Source organism: Metopolophium dirhodum, chromosome 9, assembly GCF_019925205.1.
Source record: "Metopolophium dirhodum isolate CAU chromosome 9, ASM1992520v1, whole genome shotgun sequence".
Taxonomy (NCBI): Eukaryota; Metazoa; Arthropoda; class Insecta; order Hemiptera; family Aphididae; genus Metopolophium; species Metopolophium dirhodum.
In genome coordinates, this window is record NC_083568.1 from 2,000,107 (window position 1) to 2,021,434 (window position 21,328).

The following is a 21,328-nucleotide window of genomic DNA, read 5'->3' on the forward strand; positions in this document are numbered from 1 at the left end:
TTACTTTGTTTTTCTTTTTTCATTATTTCAAAGTGAAACTAAAAAAATAATTATAATAATAGTTAAAATAATTTAACAGATTTTGATTATCAGTTTGTGAATTTGATTAAAAATACTTAAGGTTTATTTTTAATGTAATTTTTATTTTTCTAAGAAAATATTCGGACCTGCTAAATATTCTCAATTTTTATTTTTCTTGACATAAACTGACAATTTTTTTTATGTAACACTACTTATATTACTTTTTATCGCTTTTAGTTGAATGAGCTCGTCAAAGAAAATTTATATCATCAATGTCAATGTCGGGATGTATCAGGGTATCCCGGACGGGAGTCCGAAATGATAGCTCTGTGCAGACTCATCAACAACAGTATGCTCAGATAATTAAGGTAATTTTGTAAAAAATAATAACCTTTTTTATGAAAAAAAATAAAAGTAATTATTGTGGAGGGTAATATTTTCAACAGAATTAATGACAGAAACGTCCCTACATAAATAATTTTAGATGATTGGGGGGTTATGAAAAAGAGAAAATTATTTCATGCAACCGTACGAATTGAATAAAATGATTTTGAAATATTCAAACAAAACCATGGGTTAAATGATTAAACAATTATTTTTGATTGGAATAATCATAAAATGTATTTAAGTGTAACCAGTTACACTTATAATTTCATTATAGAAATAAAGTATAAATATTAAAACATTGTATAGAAAATAATAACAAGTGCACCATTATGTATATTTAATGTTTGTATTAAATTTACTATTTTCAATAATGATTCGGTTCTCGGCTGAAACTTCATATATTATTCTATATAAATGCAAACATTTGAGAAATATTTAAATTTAAATTATTTGGATTTTAGTTGTTATGAATAAATTATGATACGTGGTTATGATGTGTATATTTGTACACTGAATTACGGAGCTATAACAGACGCCGTGAGAAGCCGATCTTTGGTTACTAAACCTACATGCATGCATTATTATAAACGTCATAGTCACGTTATTTTATTTTGTCAGCAGCAATGATATCACGATTAAATTTTAATATTAACGCACAGTTTAAAATGTCTCAAGCTTACATTTAATTTGTAATTTTTTAATTATGATAGATTAAACCGATACCGATATAAAACATTATTGTATTTCATATTTTTAGCATTTTTATGCCAAGCTTCTAATTATTAAAATTTATTGTTATTACGGTTTCTATAATTTCTTTTAATTACATGCTGTTCGTTACTTTTGAAACTGTTAGTCAGATACAGTGGAATTTACGGGTAGAGTGTCTAAAAACGGCAGTGTTTCCCGGGTAGCGATTAACGATCTCATTTAGACATTAATTACAGTGAAAACTTGCATTATTTATGATCCAAAATACTAAAATGGTCTTCATAATTAAGGCTTTTGCTGAAATATAGTAAGCATCCTTTTCACCCAATTAAAAAGCTGATATATCCCTCATGCGTACAATAAAAATAATTGTGCAATAAATCTTTCATTGCAAACACCTGATGCACGCCTCTGCATTACATTAAATGTAATATTTTTACAGAAAAAATAGATTTCCCATATAATTATGGATACGAACTATATTATATAATAATTTGTTGATCCTACTATGAACTAATAAGATGTATTGTGTTGTTTGATTGTACGTATGCATACATACCGCATAACTACTAGTGGTTACTTCGTCTTGCTTGAGTTAGGTACTGCAACTAATTTGTATGATAAAAAAATTCTCCAAACAACCATTTTTGTAATTGTTTATGGTATCGGTGTAGGAACTTCATAATTTACAATTGAATAGGTAGTTAATAAACTATTTACTGGTTTCAGGTGTATACAGATTGGGCAAATCATTACTTGGATAAAGCCAAATCAAAGAAAAACATTAAAGACTTACAACTAGATTTGGCTGACGGTGTTCTGCTTACGGATCTTGTCGAAACAATTTGTGAGTCAATTGAATATTAAATATTTAATTGAACACATAATTTATTATTACACCTAAAATCAAATGCAATTAATCATAATATTTAGGTTTATCCCAATTGTCCTGCAACGTATAATATTATAATAAAAAACATTAATCTCGTACGGTGTCAATAACTATTTGTATAAAACTGAATAATATATTATAGTATATTATACTATAAACTCCAAAACTGACTAAAAACAATACGCCAACAAAAATTATTGATTTTATATCATACATTTAATTGTTTTTTGAATAAATAGAGGAGTTTACGAGTAGAGAATAATTAGTTATTGTATTGCACAAAATTACTCGATAATTTATGTTCCCGGGACCCCTGTATATATAAAATATGAACACTAGGTACGACTCAGTTAACAAATAATTTAAAATTAAAGATGATATGTTATATTCTGTAACTTATTAAAGCCGTCTAAGGTTTATAACTTTTAGTACTTATGTACTTAATAGTTAATATTTATAACTTTATAGCCTTTCGTAGGTATACTTCTGCAGTTCAGCCGATTCTATAGTAAGTTGATCGTTATTCATTATATGGATTTATACTTATGTAAACTCGTATATGTTTTTTTTTCGAATCATTTAAAGGAAAACAATCGCAGTTGACTAATTTCTTGTCGCATTGACACAGACTGTTATAATATAATATAACGCTAACATAAGCTCATTATATATTTCTTGTTAACACCGCAGATAATGTAATTTAAATCTTTTTATTATAAAAAATAAATTTTATTGCTTTTCTGGTGAAAAAAAAATCGATTAAAAAAAATGTCCGAGTTATTAAACACACTTATTTGAGTCAATAAAAAAATATCATACATAATAATATAATAATATGTACAGAGGTCGAGGAACTCGAACACATGAGTTCGATGAGGTATAGGAAATAAATATCATGTACAAATGTAGTAATCAACAATATAATTTTGACTCGACCGTTGGCACTGTGACAGGTTTCTTTATAGCATTTCGGTTTTACGACGTACCGTATAATACTGGACGCGGAAATCCCGAAAATCCATATAAGACATTATATCCCGTCGTTTTTACGTATTTTCAGGCAATCATCGGTTGCCGGACGTGAACAGGAAACCAAGGACCCATTTACAAATGGTAAGTAGCGTAGTGGTGTTACAATAATAATATATAATATTATATATAGGTACTCGTATTATACATAAATACCTATGTACGCATCGTGTATACGAATGCATTACTTCTATTACGTCAGGTGCGAGAAAAAAACGAAATAAAATCGAGGATTATCGCGTGTAATGCGTGTGTACCTACAATAATTTCTTATCGGCGCGGCGACTGTATATAGACTTCCGAGACGCGGACTGACGCGTTAAACGGGTGGAAGGGGGGGGGGGAGGATGATGCCGAAGGAGAGGAATGGAAGAAAATTGATAAATTTAAATATTACACGCTCAGCTATATATGTATTAAGATACTCGCGTATGGCCGGGGACACACTTGTTGTACCTATATGTTTTAACACACTTAACCGCCGATCAGCTGACTCGGGACAATGATAAGCGCGTGTCCAAACCAGTTTCACGCGTACATAAGTATATATAATTACAAGTATATATTATAATATGTATTATAGCCGCTTCCATCTGACCTACAAAACTCCTGCGTGCATTTTGTTTATGCTTTATAGCCATGCAATACAGTACACACACACTCAAACACTAAGTCACTAACCCACCTATATACATTTCTGGGCGCCGTTTTGAAGGTTAAACGGCCGCCGTGGAGAAGTTTACATATTATTCGATTAACGACCCGCCTGACCTCCAACTGGAGCCACCGACGACGACGACGACGACGTGTCCGAGATACGCGGGATATAGGTGGTAGCCTATATATTATATTATTGTGTAGTAGCCCGTTTAGGTATCCGAAAGAAAGCTAACCGCGTAAATCGTGTTCCTAATGTTCCGATATATTATCATTGACTGTGGTCTGTGATATTATTATTATTATAATTATTGTCATCGACAGGCTCACCTAAAATATAGGTATAATGTCGTGTGCAGTGTGCAGTCCGACTTCGTTAATGATACCGCAGGTACACATTGTGCGGAACTAAATGCGAACGCTGTTCCTATCTGAATTACGAATGTGCAATAACGGAAATCACTAAACGACCTGTCCCAATGTGAGTGTTTATGACACGTTTAAAGTGTTACATTATACTTCTGCGAGCACGTATTTATATATATATGTCTTGACAATATTCTCGTTTCCTTCCTAAATACATTATACACCCGCACGATGCAGTTAGAATTCGGAACCGATCGTTTTCCGAACGGTTATACTGTGGCAGATGTAGGGCAAACGGTCGCTATCGTAATTTTATATCCGATAAATAATTTCACCGAAAACAAAAATAAAATATGAATGAATTTATACATATTATGTCCAAGACTTAGTAATACGCTAACACGCGTTGTAAGGATGCGTTCATTAACGTAAAAAATATGCGTAACTAATATTGTCTAAATAGTCAATTAGTATAAATCGTTTCACTTAAAAATAAAATTACTCGTTTAAAAATCGTTGTACGTGTTGAGTGTGGGGTAGATATATGTTTTCTAAACTAAAAATGTTAATATTATGAAAACGAAAATCTAAGAAATCTAAAGAAATCTTTTTTTTCTCGGATTTTTCTTGTATTTACCTAGTATTAGTAGATTACTGCTACAAACGAGTCATGAGCAAATATATTACGATAAATAATTATTCCAAACAAGTAACAACATAATGCACTTTATACAATGCGAACGGTTTAAAACATATCCTAAAATTATGTGTACACATAGAATCGCGAGAGACGATTTATATAACAATAACAAATGTTGGTACTAATTAGCTATTATTTTAACCAGCCGATAATATATGCAAATGTATGCAATTGTCTACTCTAGTTTATAACACATATTATACGGGTATAGACTATAGACTATTATTTATAGAACATGGAAGCTGCAGGGAATGCATTCAATTTATATTGTTCATTATATGGAAACTCTGATTTCCATCTGTAATATTATTATGTATAGAATTTTTCCGTTATCGTAGCGAAAAAAATATTTACCCGAACAACCGCTCATTCGTGATTTACCGTAATTGTATATTAAATCAATACACGAGGGTTACCAGGCCGAGTCCTCAAAATGCATGTGATGTCGTGGTTATTATTTATTGCTCATTGATTTGTTATTGTTTATATAGGTGTACAGTTACACGCGGTTAAGCTCAGGAAACCATAATATATACCTATGCTATTAAATAAAACTGACCTACCAAAACGGTCAATGTCAAGTGTACATATTTTATGTTAATTTGTTTTGCACGTATGTAGTAATGTTAATATAGGTAGTATCAAATATAGCATATTATACAAACTCAAATTAATAGGTACCTATATAATATAAGCATTATATACGTATTACATATATATAATATATTTAATATTTATTATTTGTATTTATTTTTGTTACGTACATTAAACGATATAAACATTAACTATATAATATTTGAAAGTTGAAATATGCAAAAGTTATTCTTTAAAATTTTAAAAATATTTATTTACATTTTTTTTTATTTTCAAACGCACGCGTTATTGTTTGTTTTGCCTTACACAAAAAGTTTAAATCTACATAGCACAGCCAATCGATAAAATTAAAATTACGTTATAATAATCCTTATAAGTAGGCACACGGAACGGTTAAAAAAAAACAATAATAATAATAATAAAAATAATAATAGTGGGTGCTGCCATACGATTATGTTGTCGGTGTCCGTGTCGGTCTACAATATAGCGTGGAGAAACAGTGTGCTGTGAACTGTACCAGCGGATAGACCGGTTCTCGTGTTCGTATGAAAAATAAAATAGTAAAATCGCGTATCCGTTTGTGAATAAAAAATATTTCTTATTTTTGAAGATATTTAAAATAAAATTGTGCTTGTACCTACTTCTTAGTGTAAATAATATAATCAAATGGATATTCCAGACGACCGGATAATACAATATAATATAAATACATAAAGTAAGTAACAACATTTTGAAAAAAGTATAGTACCTACCTACTTACTTAATTTAAACCTACTAAAATTTAACACATCTCGTAAATAATATATAGTAATTTATAATAGTATACTTATATTATTATATATTCACATTTTTTTTAAAGACACATATATGATTAGGTAATCATTAAGGATTTTTTAGGAAAATGTTTTGAGTGACCATAGATAGGTATTCAAAGAATTTTTAAAATGTACTGAAATATTTTTAAATGACAGAATTATAATTATTTATTGTTCACTTAAATGCATTAAGTACAAAAATGTTTGATTAACATTATAACGTTATTGGCAATTGTTTCATGATAACAAAAAAGTTAATTTTGAATATTTTAGTATAGTTATTTTTATAACTACTGTATCAGCTTTTAAATTCATACATTTTTACTTAAGACTATACCAAGTTAATATTTTGTAACCTTCACTGTATACAATTCATAATTTCAATTTGCCATTTTTTTTTATTTTTTTGAAAATATTTGAGTTTTTTTATACTTTTTAAAAGTTTTACTATATTCGGCATATATTATATATTTTTTAAATTTAACCATTTATGAATTTATATAGTGTTGTAATTTATAATTTTGAATATTATTTTATATTGAAATAAAAAACTAAAAACTGCATCGTAGTTCGTATTGAATAACAGATCTATTTAAAACCCATATGAAACATTAGTAAGTTAACATAGTAAACTATATAGCAAGTCTTATTACTCAATTACTGATTAGATTTAAATTCATTTATGCAATATGCATCAATCTTATAATGTGTATTGGAATATACTAGTATAGGATATTTGGATGTAATTGTATAATACACCTATATTATATTATGTAGAATGTAATTTTTAAATTCCTTAGATTGCTACAGTAAATTTTCTTTCTAAATTAATACTCATTTCCTTCTTATTAAATGCGTATTTGCTTAATATTAATAATTTCAAAACTTTTTGTAATAATTTTCTCACCGTTAAAGTAAGAGTAAACACAATTTAAAGTTGTTCTTATAAAACCTAGACAATATGTAGATTGTAAGTATAGGTTTTTAAATAAAAATAATTGGTATTTAGTATTATTTGTTATCACTACAATCATGTATCAATCATATTGTTATCTCGACCACGCCATCATTTAAGATAAATACTGACATTTTAAAGTTTACCGTTATTTTTGATTATAAAAATTGCGAATTTGGTTAAAGAATCTGAATAGGCCAATGGATCTATTCGTTTTACAATTATTTTCTATTAACACTTTTCGACGTATAAAACATTTTTAAAAAGTTTCATGCAGCTCCTTCATATATAGATTGGACATTTTTTTTCACATAGTTAAATTGTTCAAGAGTTAACAAGAAAATTTCAGAAAAAATATAAATAGCTAACGTTTTTAACAAAATCTTCACCATTTTGGATATTTTGAATTCCATTCAGAATTGTCTTTAATGATTCATCATTGCTTTCAAAAATATATATAGATACACGTCCCAGTGGCCTGACCTTCTCTCGCAGTATCAGAACTTTTTATGTTTGTATTATTAAATTAATTATTGTTTATATTTAAAAACTAGTAACAATTAAGATTTCATGAATTAGTTTTTATCAGACCAGCATATTGCATGTACTATGTTATAGAGTACAAATTCTAAGAACCATGTATACCTATTATAAATAATATTATGCATACAATAATACAATGCATATTGACATATTATTGTATATCTATACATAAAGTATACACACATATATGTATATTGTTCAATACATGTGTACTATAATATTCGTACTAACATTGTTTTTAATTATAATTGATAAAAAATATGCATTTAATGAATAAATATTTAAAGAAAAATAATAATAAAATTATTATGATTTATAATATATTTAATAAGTAAAATATGTACTGAATATACCATAGTAATTATTTTAAAAATACAATTATGAATCTAACATTTTTTTTTAAGTTTAAATAATTAAAAAAATATAAAATATAAAATAAGGAAATAATATATTAAATTACAGCTTAGGTATGTATACGCATAAGCATAACATGAAATGACACTATTTGACACCATATACGTTTGCATTTTGTATACAAAATAAATTGCATTAATAATAACTGCATTTATATTTACAATTTTTTCATTTCGATCGTGCTTCTTGTGTCAACTTTAACAATTTTTATCGCGCTCGAAGTTTAAAATAGTTTATATGCTATCACTGGGACCAAAACTGCTTTGAAGTCTGTGGTTAGACGAGATTCTTAACAATAAATAATGTACCTAGACAACATTTTTAGTAGCCAAATAACACCAATTGTCACGTTTCGCGTGGAAACCTGCGACTTCATCTCTGCAGCCATTAACAGAACAAGAAAGAGAAAGAGCTATACATACAGAGAGAGAACAATAATTGTCAATTTTGTCACGGATAACCTTGGTATTTATTTTTATGCGGTCCACATCATTGTAGTCTGCTTCTCGTCTCAGAAAAAAAGGATCTTTTCTCTACGTTTATAATGCGAAAACAATATTAGCTAATGTGAAAATCATGCACGAAAACGTCCTTATATAACGGTAATAATATAAGTCCGTTATACTGGTCAGTGGTCGTATTAGGTAAACGTTTATAAATGTATTCGATTTTAGAAAACCATTAATGACAATGCTCTAAGTATAATGTGCTAATTTTTTGTAATAATTGTAGGTACCTAATATTATATTTATTTAATATAATAGCTGTTTATAAAATGGTATTTAATTAAAAATGGCACTACATCTTGTCTTGAATTCTATAGTATGGGATCCTCGTCATAAAGTCTTAGGTACATAATATAGCATATTACAAAAAGAAACACTTTGGAATTTGATATAAAAAAAAAAACGCTCATAACAAATCAAATTCTGTTTGGAAATTATTTTTAAAAAAAATTAAACTCAACTAAAGCATTAACATAAGACATATTAGGTATAGTAGAAAAAAAGTAGTATTTTGTTTCCGTCCATATCTGACGATTCTAACGAATAATATACATTGTAAGAAAAATTTTTTATATAGTAACTATTGCATTCTTTCAATCCTTAATTATCTTATGTAATGCAATTTATGAAGTACCTACAGAATATTTATCAGGAAACAGAAGTAGGTACAGGTTTAAAAGATTAATATACAATAATAAAATTAATACTTAATTCGAGCGTAACAAATTGTATAAACTTAAAACTATTAATAGCAAAATCAAATATTCTAAATAATATTATAGACTATAGACTATAGCTTTATAAAATATTCTAGATATATTATTACTTATATATTATACTTCTAAATTATTTCAATATTAAGCTTTATTTTCTTTAAATTATTAAATTATAAATTAAAATATATAATTATTCTAAAGTGTATTACCTAGTCATAAAACACACACAATATAATATGCTAATATTGACTTGAAATCAGAGACCATTTCCGAAAATATTAACTATATAATACTTTTACACTGCTACCTAGCTACATATTTATAGTTTGGTTTTTTTTCAATAAAAACATATGAATAATTGCAATGTTTTAATACATTTGTCTAGAACGAGGAATTTTCTTTTTATATACATTTTAATGAAACTTTTAATTTTTTATAGAAACCTATGTAAATCAAGTATAAAAATTGCATACCTATTAATAATTAATTATAATTATTTAAAGTTTAAACAATATACCTAATGTAGTTTACACTGCAGTAGAAAAGTGATAATAAACAATAATTAATTTTTTTAAGTTTAACCTTACCCATCCCGAATTCCCAAATATACTTAACTTAACCACTAGGTACATTATAACTATACATTATTATTGTATGATATGTATAAGGCTTGTGGACTCCCTGGAGGTAGAAAAATAATACAATCAGCCTCGCCATAAAAAGTAAAAACATAAAGGTTCTCGGCGCCACAACATCATCAGATATATTTCATTCATTACCGTACCCATACGGTTCGCATATGGTGCAACGATATTTGGAGCTAAAGCCATTAATTATTATTATTTATAAGTTTAGCTACCTTCATAACCTGTACATAATAACTCAAAATCGAATTTCACTTTTATTCCGAACAAAAGAGTAATTATTATTACGCGTATCGCTGTATAGTTTAAAAACTTCCTGAATTATACAAACGGGTGTTAGAACATTTTAAATATAACGTATTATACTCAAAATACGTTTGGATAAATAATTTAAGACCTTATATGGATACAATTGTTTTGCGGCGGTCCAGTGACCTATAACCTCAAAATATTTCCCACTGGTCGTGCTGAAGCTGTAGCTGAGGTCGTTGCGCCTTGGGTCATATAGGTACGTTTGATTTAACTTGATACAATGATTTTTTTATAGTTTTTTTTTATTTTTAATACTCCTAAACACCTATTAATTAATATTAAAATATAATTAGTTCAGCGGTACAGCCAAGTAGACGATTGAAGAGCTCGAACTATGTGTACTAAGTATACCTATATTTGATACAGAGAATCATCTTGTATACCTATACGATGTTATAAATATATGATAACGATATCACGTATATACGTGGAACGTGTAATACGATTTATTGCAATTTTGCAATCACATAAAAACGATGAAAACAGACTGAGATAAAAATCCTAATAGGTATGATCTGATGTCAAACGAACCGAATTTAAATAATAAAAAGACACGTCGTCGTCACATTATATATAAGCGCGCTTCGATAACGAAAAAAGTGGTTTAAATACATAGGTATATACCAGTTACATACCTATATTAGGTATACATTAGTTATATATACCTACATACAATATAAGTAAGACTACTATTACGAAGTTAATATTGGAATATTGAGATTTAGTATTATTATGTTGTACAGGATGATTCACTAAGCATGCTCATCCCTATTTTTTCTTCAACAATGTGTAGTTATTCAAAATCTGATTTTAGAATTTCTAAATATACTTAAAGATCAAATTTTCAAATTTTCGAGATTTTTTGAACTACTTAAGGAGTGTGTAGAAAAACTTTGTTTTTAAAATTTGACCTCCCATTTTTACTGTAAATTTAGCTGGTCATTTTTCTGAAAATATTGTATCAAATTCAAAATTAGAATGAGTTTAGTTTTTAAGTTATTTGACTTTTTGTACTGGTGCTATAGTGATTTGAAAACTTTAGTACCTAATTGATATTAATTCATCAATATTTTTAATTTGTTAAAATCGTCCAAGTATAATAAATATACTAAAATACTAGATCCAATATTATGCATAGATATACATTACGTTTTTTTTGTAAAACCATTTTTAAGGATTATTATCCTTAGTATAAACATTTTGAAAACTGAGAAACATTACTCGTTCGAATTTTGAATTAGGCATGTACCTCTTTTTTTTATTTATAAAACAATATATTTACAAACTATACACAACTTGGTATAATAAGTAAATCTCATGAAAAATTTTACAATGGCGTTTAGGTAAGAATAGGAAGCCTATAGAATAGCTGTGCCACCTGACAAGTTTAAAGTACGTACATCTGCGTAAATACTTTCAAAAAAATTACCTACTAAAAACCTAATAAGTAAAGACGAGGGTTCTCATTTAAAAAACAGAAGTTTGTATAACCACAGGACACTCCGTAGTTAGGACAGACAAATCTCAAGAGTTTGAAAATATGGTATTTAAGCATATTATTTAAAAATATCAAATATCAGAATTTGAATAAATTCATTATTAAATAAGGAAGAAATTGGGGCTAGCGTGCGCTTATTGAATTACCTTGTATCACTACAACGTTATTCTATAAAGATTATTCTAAATTAATCAATTCGCATTTCGAGTACCCTAATTAAGGCTGCACGTCTCAATGTCTGCATGAATCGAGTCTTAGTTTTTTTTAAATTTATTTTTCAAAGAAAATCTAGGGATTACATTTTTATTTTATTTTAAAGTGTATACTATGTCACCGAGCTTTCGAAAACCAGCACTCGATGATTGTCGAGCTACTCAACTCCTTCAAGGAGATTATAAATCATACAAAATATGAGGTAGGAAAGTCTAAATTCTATTATGTAATGTTTACGGCGAACAAAAGCTAATGACTTGAAAAATTATATAAAAATATAGCTCAGACATTCTACGTTGATGACATCAGTTTCACAGCCAACTAGGCAACTTGTAGTTTTCACTATACGCTTTGACACAAAATAAATTTTTACGTCATTCTGAATTTTAAAGTATATATATACCTATAATATATACAGCTAGTAAACTAAATCATTAATATATTTTACCTTTCGCGTTAAACTAAAATGTTTGAAAAAAAAGTTTTGTTTATTTTGTTTTTAAAAACGTTTAATACGACTTTCATATTATTAAAAATATATAATTTTTATAAAAATATACTATTTATTTTTAGCCTGACGCATAGGGCAAAATGTACAATTGTGTCGATTTTCGTAGATATCGTTATAAACGTCCCATAGTTTTTAATTTATTTGGGAATTCGATATTTTCTACTCAATTGGTTCAAGGCTATATGTAGCATACTAGATATTTTATACCACATAAATTACAATTAAATATTGTATGTATGAAAAAAAGATCTTGGTTGTAATTGTATACATTTATATATGTATAGTGTATTGTGTATATACTAGGTATATACTTGTGTATATACTAGGTATATACTTGTGTATATACTAGGTATATACTATATTACACACCACAGTTAGATTAGGTGCGTAGAGGCAAATCAGCGAGACGGATACACTTTTTTGCTTTTTATAACACAGTCAATTTTACTTGGATTATGACTCAATAGTACATATATAACTAGTGTCTAAGGATTTTCTAACATTTCAAATGTATGTCTTAATAGTTTTATGTTCGTGTGCAACGTAATATAGATACCTATCTATATAATTTTAAGAGACGTTTTTAAATCATTAGTAAAACTGTCAAGTGCGTTTTGTTTTTTCTTTCCAAGTATCAATTGTTGCCACCTCACATTATATTTACCTCTACAAATGACGTGTATTTATTTTTGCGTAAATAAAATAATTTAAAAAGTCCTAAACAATAGAAACAAAGTATAATATTCTACATTATCATTACCATTTATCAAGGACGCTGTTACTCGTTTTGTGGTTTTGTTCTATCAAATTAGTTACTGTTTAATAATACATAATAATATAGGCTCTAACTTCTAAGTTAGTCGATCGTAAATGAGATAATAAAAAAAAAAGGATAGACCGATAAACTTCATTATACATTGTTATGTCCCTCTTTTGTTCATTGCCCATTGGTCATTACATTCATATAGCGAAAAAGTGCATGTACTCGAATAAAACTTGTTTCGTTTGTATTGCATTGCATGGGTTTCACTGGCTATATGATTACTTTTTTTTTTAATCAAAAGTATACTCAACTACATTATAATATGCAATATGCTCATTGTAGTACGAGTTCTTTGTCAAGTAAAAAGTATTTCTAGTAAATATAGTTAAATACCAAAATAATTTAATTTTAAAACAGACCTAAAATTAATTTTTTTAAGCTGTAAAGTTTCTTTAAAAATTGTTTAATTTTTTTTTAAATTGAATGTAATATTTCATAGTATAACAATAATATTTTACCTAATTAATTATAATAATAACATTTTTTTACTAAACAATATGTTAAATATTATATTACCCAGTAATTTATGACAATTATTAACAATAATATTTACATAATAATAATAATAACAATAATATATTTATTTATGGAGATAAAACTCCATTTTACATAATATAAATAATAAATAACAGATTTATAGCCTTATAGGTATAATAATATTTGGTTTCACAGGTTGATAATTTGACAAACGTAATAAGATAGGTAATAATTAATCACAATGGTAAAATAATAATATAGGTAATAAGAAATAGGTTTGAGAATTTAGTTATTTTTAACCTTAATTTAAATGGCTCCAGATTTTCTAAATTGAAAATATCAATATTTAAACTAATTCTGAAGGACAATAGAATATTAACGGGAGAATAATTGATTATCCTTTTATTGGTATTTTCTACACAGAATCTTGTATCTTTCAATCTAGTATTAAATGTGTGTACTTTAAATTTAGTTTTGTTAAGAAGATCTGAACAGTCTAAATTATTATTAGTAAGATTATATAAAAATATTAGAATATTCATTTTTCTACTATGTATAAAAAAATCTATCCTAACCAGAAATACAATTTTATCATAACCTGAATGCAGAGATCTCCGAAAATCTCACTTACAAGATAAATATCGTAGAATATTATTTTGTACTGATTCTAATTGATGGTTTTCGAAGACAGAATCGTTGTACCAAATTAGTGAGGCATATTCAAGACGAGACTGTACTAATGAGAAGTAATAAACTGTTAGAACCGTTGTATGTAGTATGTTAGATTAAATACGAAGTGCAAAGTTTTTAGAAAAATTCAATCAATTATTCGATTCTATATTCTATGTTAGTAAGTATATGAACCGTATAAATATGGTATTTTAACCAATTGTTATGATATGATGAGTAAACGGCATAATATACATAGAATCATATACCTAACTCGAATTTCTTCTCAATATTTTATAGAATAAACTTTACGTTGTGTGATGATAAAAAAATCTAATAACCTTATTAAGTGTTTTTAGCGTGGTTTTTGATTTGTTTTAAATTATAATTAAGTATTGGTATATTTTATAGATATTTGTAGGTATTTTAATAGGCTAACATTTGTAAAACCATTAGACAAATAATTTTCTATTCTGTCATTTTACAGATAATATTTTTTACTTTATTCTCGGTTGATTTAAAACAACCTTCAGAACACTATTAATTTTAAAATACCAAAGATTATTATAGCCTATAGTAGGTATATACCTACTTAACAATTAGCATATCGACATATCAATGACTAGCCCGGTCCAGGTAGATTGCAATACCCAATAGCCAATAGGTTTAGTTTAAGTAGTTGTCATTTACTTTTTTTAAATTATAAAAACTTTACGCATTATTGTTGAGATTGAATTTAGTTTTAAAACGATCCATCTTACCTAGTATACTGGAAAGTGTAAATACTGTGCACGAATCGTTATTTGTACCTACCACATTGAATTGTTAAATTCAAAACCTTCTAAACCTTATAATATGTATCTATTATGTTTATAGAGTATTAGAGTAGGTATATATATATTATACTATTACAGTATTACAGTATATTACCCTATGACCTATGTAGTATGTATGTATTTTATATGACCTATATTTCACGTACAAAAATTATGTGAAACAACATATTACATAATCTCGTGTTATCTTAAATCTTTGCTATTTATGTAATTTAAAATACAAACGATTTTGTATGTGCAGTTATGCGTATTGTGAATATTATAAACAACAAACAAATTCTTCTTCATTGATAATTCATCAATCAATATTCTATACACAGTATAGCTATAATTTATCATTCGCTTTCCCTGTGAACTAAGACCATAACATAATACTATCTGCCGTGCTCTGAATAATTATTATCCTTATCTGGAAAGTGCCAATTTCGGCTCAATCGACGACAAATTATTAATGTGAATTTTTACTCGTTCCTGTATAAATTAAGTAAAGTACATATTATTTTGTTTTTTTTTTACTTATTTAAATTTGAATGTAATGTCTTGTTGTTGTAAACAAATTTGCTCGTAGTTTATACAAATAAAACATGAATTATTTATGAAAATATTAAGTTACAGTAGGTAGGTAGCTAAGTAGCCAGTAAGTAGATATTTTGTATATTTATAATAAATTACCACTACGCATTGTTGTATAAATAAAATATCCTTATATTTTTTACCAAACATTTTAATTATTCATAAATTGTTAGGTTTTAATATTTAAATCTTAAAAACTGAAATACTTAGTCAATATTATAGTAAATTGACTAATTTAAGAAAAAAACATTAATATGCAACACAAGTCACAACAAATTTTTTTTGTAGATAGGTAGTAGTATACTTTGATAATGAAACCTCAATATGATAATTAGTTAATTACTTACCAGTTATCAGTTATCAGTAATCACCAATTATTTATTATTAATAGAGAAGATAAAGCCATAATGTGTTAATAAAATAAATGTTAAGATATTAAAAATTCTTATCTGGGATAATTTCCTCAAGAAAATAATTTAAATAATTATTACAATTCTTAAAAAAAATATTTTCTAAAATAAATGTATTATAATAAAAAATTGTACGTTAAAATAATTAAGACATATGAGTATTAATATGATATTATGATGGGTCATAAATGTTCATGTTTAAAATAACACGTGTTTTTTTTCAATTCGTTCGGTTAGGTTTACTACAAAAATATTATCAGATTCAAGTTTGAAAATTATAAATATAATTTAATTTGTTGTAAACTCAAAGATGATTTTATCGCACAAAAATATACATAAATAAAACAATATTCATGTATTTATATTGCTGTGTAATTTAGAGTTAGGCAAAACTAAACATATTTAAATATTAACTAGGTACTTACAAAACTATTTATTGATTATTAATTATTATATTTTAAATTATAGTAATCATTAATTAATAAAAAAAAATGTACTATACTACTGATGCCTAATAATGATATTATAACTTATTATATATTTGAATAGATTATCAAAACATGAGTTTGAATACATTTTTGTAGATAACTATATATATGGAAAAATAATGAAATAAATTGTAAATTAAGATTAAAAAAATGATCTACTAAGCCACTAACGTATCATAATTTATTTATTCCAGTTGGGAAATATCAAAAGTTGTTTGGACCTTTTGGAGACACTGGGTGTAGCTCTGGATGGTATTACAGCCCATGACGTCAAGGAAGGTAACTTGAAAGCCATCCTGGGTTTATTCTTCGCTCTTTCAAAGTACAAACAGAAACAGAAACAACAACAGAAATCTGAGGGCCCCAAGTCCAGAATACCTACAGATATGAAGCAATCAAGGTAATGTTAAACGAAACTTGAGTGATAAATCGTGTTAGAACGAATAATAGAGTATATAATAATATTATATATATATAAGATGTTTAGAAGAGTGGGGGGAAAAATGAAAATAAATTACGTCATTGTGGATGTAGCAAGGGCGTGGACCCTTCATCCCTTTTTACCCCAACAGACGGTGTTCAGTTCCAATGGGGAATTCGAACAGTGCGCGTCGCAATCAGTCCAGGAGTGTCCCGACGTCTCCTGAACTTAGATTAAGGTTCCGGTTAAAATCACCTTATTATATTATTATTACAATGGACAATAGTCGACGTTTTGAATGTTTTGATATGCGCTATTTTCTTTATACACGCGCATGTACCTACACACTATTTATATGAAGTTATTGTTAATTTATAATTTCTATTGTTGTATAGGCTTCCTGGACCCACCCTACACTCGGGCAGTATTACGAGTATACCGACCCCGTTCGCTCAGAGATTTCATCAATTGCAAAATACACCTGCCGTCAATAGTGAGTATATATACCTATACATACCTGCCACGCTCAATGTACATGTGAGTGGGTCGTGGGAACTTTATTTATTCAATTTTATTGTCATATAGTACCTACTTACCAATTACCATATTTCATACACACATGATATTTATAAATACAATATATATGCATAGGTCCATTAAATACTAAGTTTATGAATTTTATTCTGTGCGATAAATATTTGTAGAACATTTTTAACATAATAATATAATATATACTATTAGGTATACTAGCTATGATACCATATCATTCATGCATACAAATATTGAAGTCTCTCCATAGTGTATTATATACAATAAGTACACAGGATTACAGGAAATTCGTATATTTACTCACTTAGTAATATATACTTATTTTTTGTTACTAACTTTTGTTTGAAACCCTAACATTATTATTTTTTAGTTAATTGTGTGATCTATCCGTTAAATTAAGTATTTAATAATTAATAGAACCCGATAGTAATTGTTTTATACATTTATTTTAGTAAGCAAGTCAAGTGTGAAGTACCTAATCCTACCTATCTTTATTTGTATAGGTACCCAATAAAAGCTAATATATAGATAACTATCTGTTAACATTTTCTTAAGCTACCTACCCATATATTATTTTGCCTTCTGAAGTTCTGTGTCCATATAGGTACTTACCTATATTATTACTTATCAACTCGAGAAAAAATGTTGAAATCTGCCATTGATTTTCACCTTAATATGTTTACATATACTATTTGGCTATTTACCTAATATTTTTATTTTTATTTTAAATAACAACATCTCGAAAAGTTAAAACATAAAAATTCCTACGGAGTATCATATAATTTTTTAATGGTTCATTAGTACTTTAGTAGATACTAGGTAGGTGTTCAATAGAGAATACTCATCAAAGATCGTAGTCCTATTTATACTCTGAAGTGACGAAAAAAAAAATATATATTTTAAAGGTCAAAGTTAACCTCGAACAACTATAATATTATCTTAACTACCTTCCTAACGTTTTATTAGTGTCCATTGTCCGTCTAAAAGATGCTCTGCACACGCTGAACAATTTGTTTTTAATTTTGAATACTTATAATAGTCTTATATACAACTATACAAGTAATTTTCGCTATTCGCAATCCCACATACAAATTTTAATTTAAAATTCATTATTTTATATTATATTTTATTGTAGGTAACGTGTTCTAAATTCATCTTGATAAAATTTTATATTATAATATATTGTAATACATTGTTATACGTACGCTTTAACCGGAAACATACACAAATAAGTAAAACTTTTGATTGAAAAATGTCCACGCACGACTTTTTTAAAGTCGAGGTAAGAATAGTATTCAATCTGTGAATTCAAAAGTTCAATAATTAGGGAAACACTCAAACACGTTTCAAAATATAATGTTGATTGTATACACAATGTATAAATTATATTTTAAAATTAACAATATTCCAAAAACAACATATTTAAATACTAATTGAATAAAATTATACCTACAACCCACGTTATGTCATTATGTTTTCTAGTTCACTTTGAAGTTCAAGTCACCCTTTCTTCCATTGTTATATTTCAATGGTAATCATAATTATATTACCCGCCTTCAGTTTAGTCCAGTCGTCCACACCCTTCCCACATTTCCTACAAATGACGTCATCCAATGCATAATAATATGCCTTACGCCTGTTGCATTCTTATCACACGTTTCTCTTGCGTTTCCAATTCTTATCAAACGTTTCACTCGAGTTTCCAGTTCTTATCTGCTTCGCCTGTAGTCTGTAGGCTGCAGCCCGTGACATGTGTACCGTACTACAGTCTACAACTGTGTCGGCGTTGAAGTTGTGCTTGGCCGCAGTGCCGTACTATGTCAATGTTTTAATTTTTATATTTATTAGTAATTATTACCGTCTTTCCTAGAAAAAAAATCACTAACATAATAAAAACTTATTATTTTCATGATACTAATATACAATGTAATATCATACATTTGTTTTATTTTTTTTTATTTAATAAATATATTTCCTACCTCCTATACTGATCAAAATAATATCACAGATTAAATAAAACTTATTTAATCTGTGATAATATTAAATTGGTTTTTTAATGAATATTTTTACATTGAATTTTATATAACTTTTAATATTTAATGACAATTTTTTTAGGTCCATACACTGGAATCAAGTGCACATCAAATAGTAGTTCCAGATCAACTAGTCCCCACACGTTTATACCATCACCAAAAAATATCATTAGGACACCAGTTGCTTCACCTAAAAACACAAAGTAAAAATATAATAAGTCTATGATAATAATTTACTCTTAAATAAATGTTGACTTGTACATTATTATTTTTCAGTCAAAAAAATGGAATGCTTGTCAAAACTAACATTGCTAGCCCATACAGTTCAGCACAAAAAAACAGTGCGTTGTTGGAAAAGTTAAAAGCTTCAAATCAAAAGGAAAAATCCAACAAACAAGGTTATTAATAAATAATACATATTATACCTATATTTATATAATATTTTCAACAATAAACCTAATATATTATAAATTGTATGTTTTTTAGTAATCAGTAGTACTAAAAGAACTTCTAGCTCGAGTGGTTTTAGTTCTGCTCGTTCAGAACGTAGTGATTCATCAAATAGTCTTTCAAATGAACCAAAACCAGTGCTTAGGTATGTTAAATTTTCTAAAAATATATATATAAAAAAAAAGTTTTTAATATAGTTTTAATGTATTTGTTATAGCCTAGAAAAAAAAGAAAATTCCATAGAAGTGCCAAAACCAGTATTAAGAAAAAAAATTGTACGACCACCTGTACCATCTGAATCACGCCTTTCTAAAATTAGTATTAAATCATCTACACCTCCTAAATGTGAAAATCAACAAAGGAAAAGTTTTGAGGTAAATATAGAGACATATTTAGGTACTTTGTCAATGGTTTTAATTATTATTATTTTTTAATAGATATTAAATTCAGATAAAGAAGACTTAATTAGTTCATCCACAATGGAATTATCCCAGAGTCAATCTAGACTCAGCGGTACTGGAATTCCAAAACCAGTAGCCACTGTCAAAGGAATGACAAAACCCACACACTGTGTAGCTCCAATGCAACAGATAAATTCTGAACTTAAAAAAGTTGATGACCCATTAGAAAAAAATAATGTAAAACCACTTGATATATGTAATGAACCTAAAAAATGTGAAAATGTAAGTTCTAAAAACAAATTTAAATTACAAGTTAGTTTAATTATATTTAATAATTTTAGACTTCTAGTTTAATTCTGAATGAATTAAAACATGACAAGCAAAGCTCATTTACAGAAGAAGACGATCCAGCATTAAATGTAAAACCGATGGAACCGTTATTAAGAGGATACAAAAGATCAATTATTGTACCCCAACACCGGACTATACCATCAGATTTAGGTATTGGAATGATATTGTCAACACATAAAAACTAAAAATTAATGTTCACAAACTTATCATAATTTTAAAAGTGTACAATAACCTTTAATGTACCAATAATCATATTTTAAAAAGAATTTAATAAAACTAAAAAGTATGTATTTTGGAAAACTCCCAATTATATGACCCCTAATGTTATAATACAATAATCACTTTTAAAAATAAGTAACTATT

At 27.3% G+C, this 21,328-nt stretch overlaps 1 protein-coding gene across 10 annotated transcripts in view; it reads left to right on the forward strand.

Annotated features, from left to right (window-relative positions):
• The window catches only part of LOC132953018 (protein sickie), an 87,735-nt gene that overhangs the window by 26,906 nt on the left and 39,501 nt on the right, over positions 1 to 21,328 (forward strand). For 7 of the 10 annotated variants that reach the window (XM_061025558.1, XM_061025559.1, XM_061025561.1 and 4 more), the window contains exons 3-13: positions 259 to 389; positions 1,849 to 1,966; positions 3,072 to 3,124; positions 16,955 to 17,160; positions 17,577 to 17,674; positions 19,846 to 19,966; positions 20,040 to 20,161; positions 20,250 to 20,358; positions 20,431 to 20,587; positions 20,651 to 20,896; positions 20,956 to 21,115. In XM_061025558.1, the coding sequence (XP_060881541.1) occupies positions 294 to 389; positions 1,849 to 1,966; positions 3,072 to 3,124; positions 16,955 to 17,160; positions 17,577 to 17,674; positions 19,846 to 19,966; positions 20,040 to 20,161; positions 20,250 to 20,358; positions 20,431 to 20,587; positions 20,651 to 20,896; positions 20,956 to 21,115 (1,486 nt within the window). In that variant the 5' untranslated portion in view covers positions 259 to 293. Of the gene's footprint in view, positions 1 to 258; positions 390 to 1,848; positions 1,967 to 3,071; positions 3,125 to 5,731; positions 6,073 to 16,954; positions 17,161 to 17,333; positions 17,420 to 17,576; positions 17,675 to 19,469; positions 19,657 to 19,845; positions 19,967 to 20,039; positions 20,162 to 20,249; positions 20,359 to 20,430; positions 20,588 to 20,650; positions 20,897 to 20,955; positions 21,116 to 21,328 lie in introns of those variants that run through there. The other 3 variants (XM_061025565.1, XM_061025564.1, XM_061025566.1) reach the window with 3 other exon arrangements.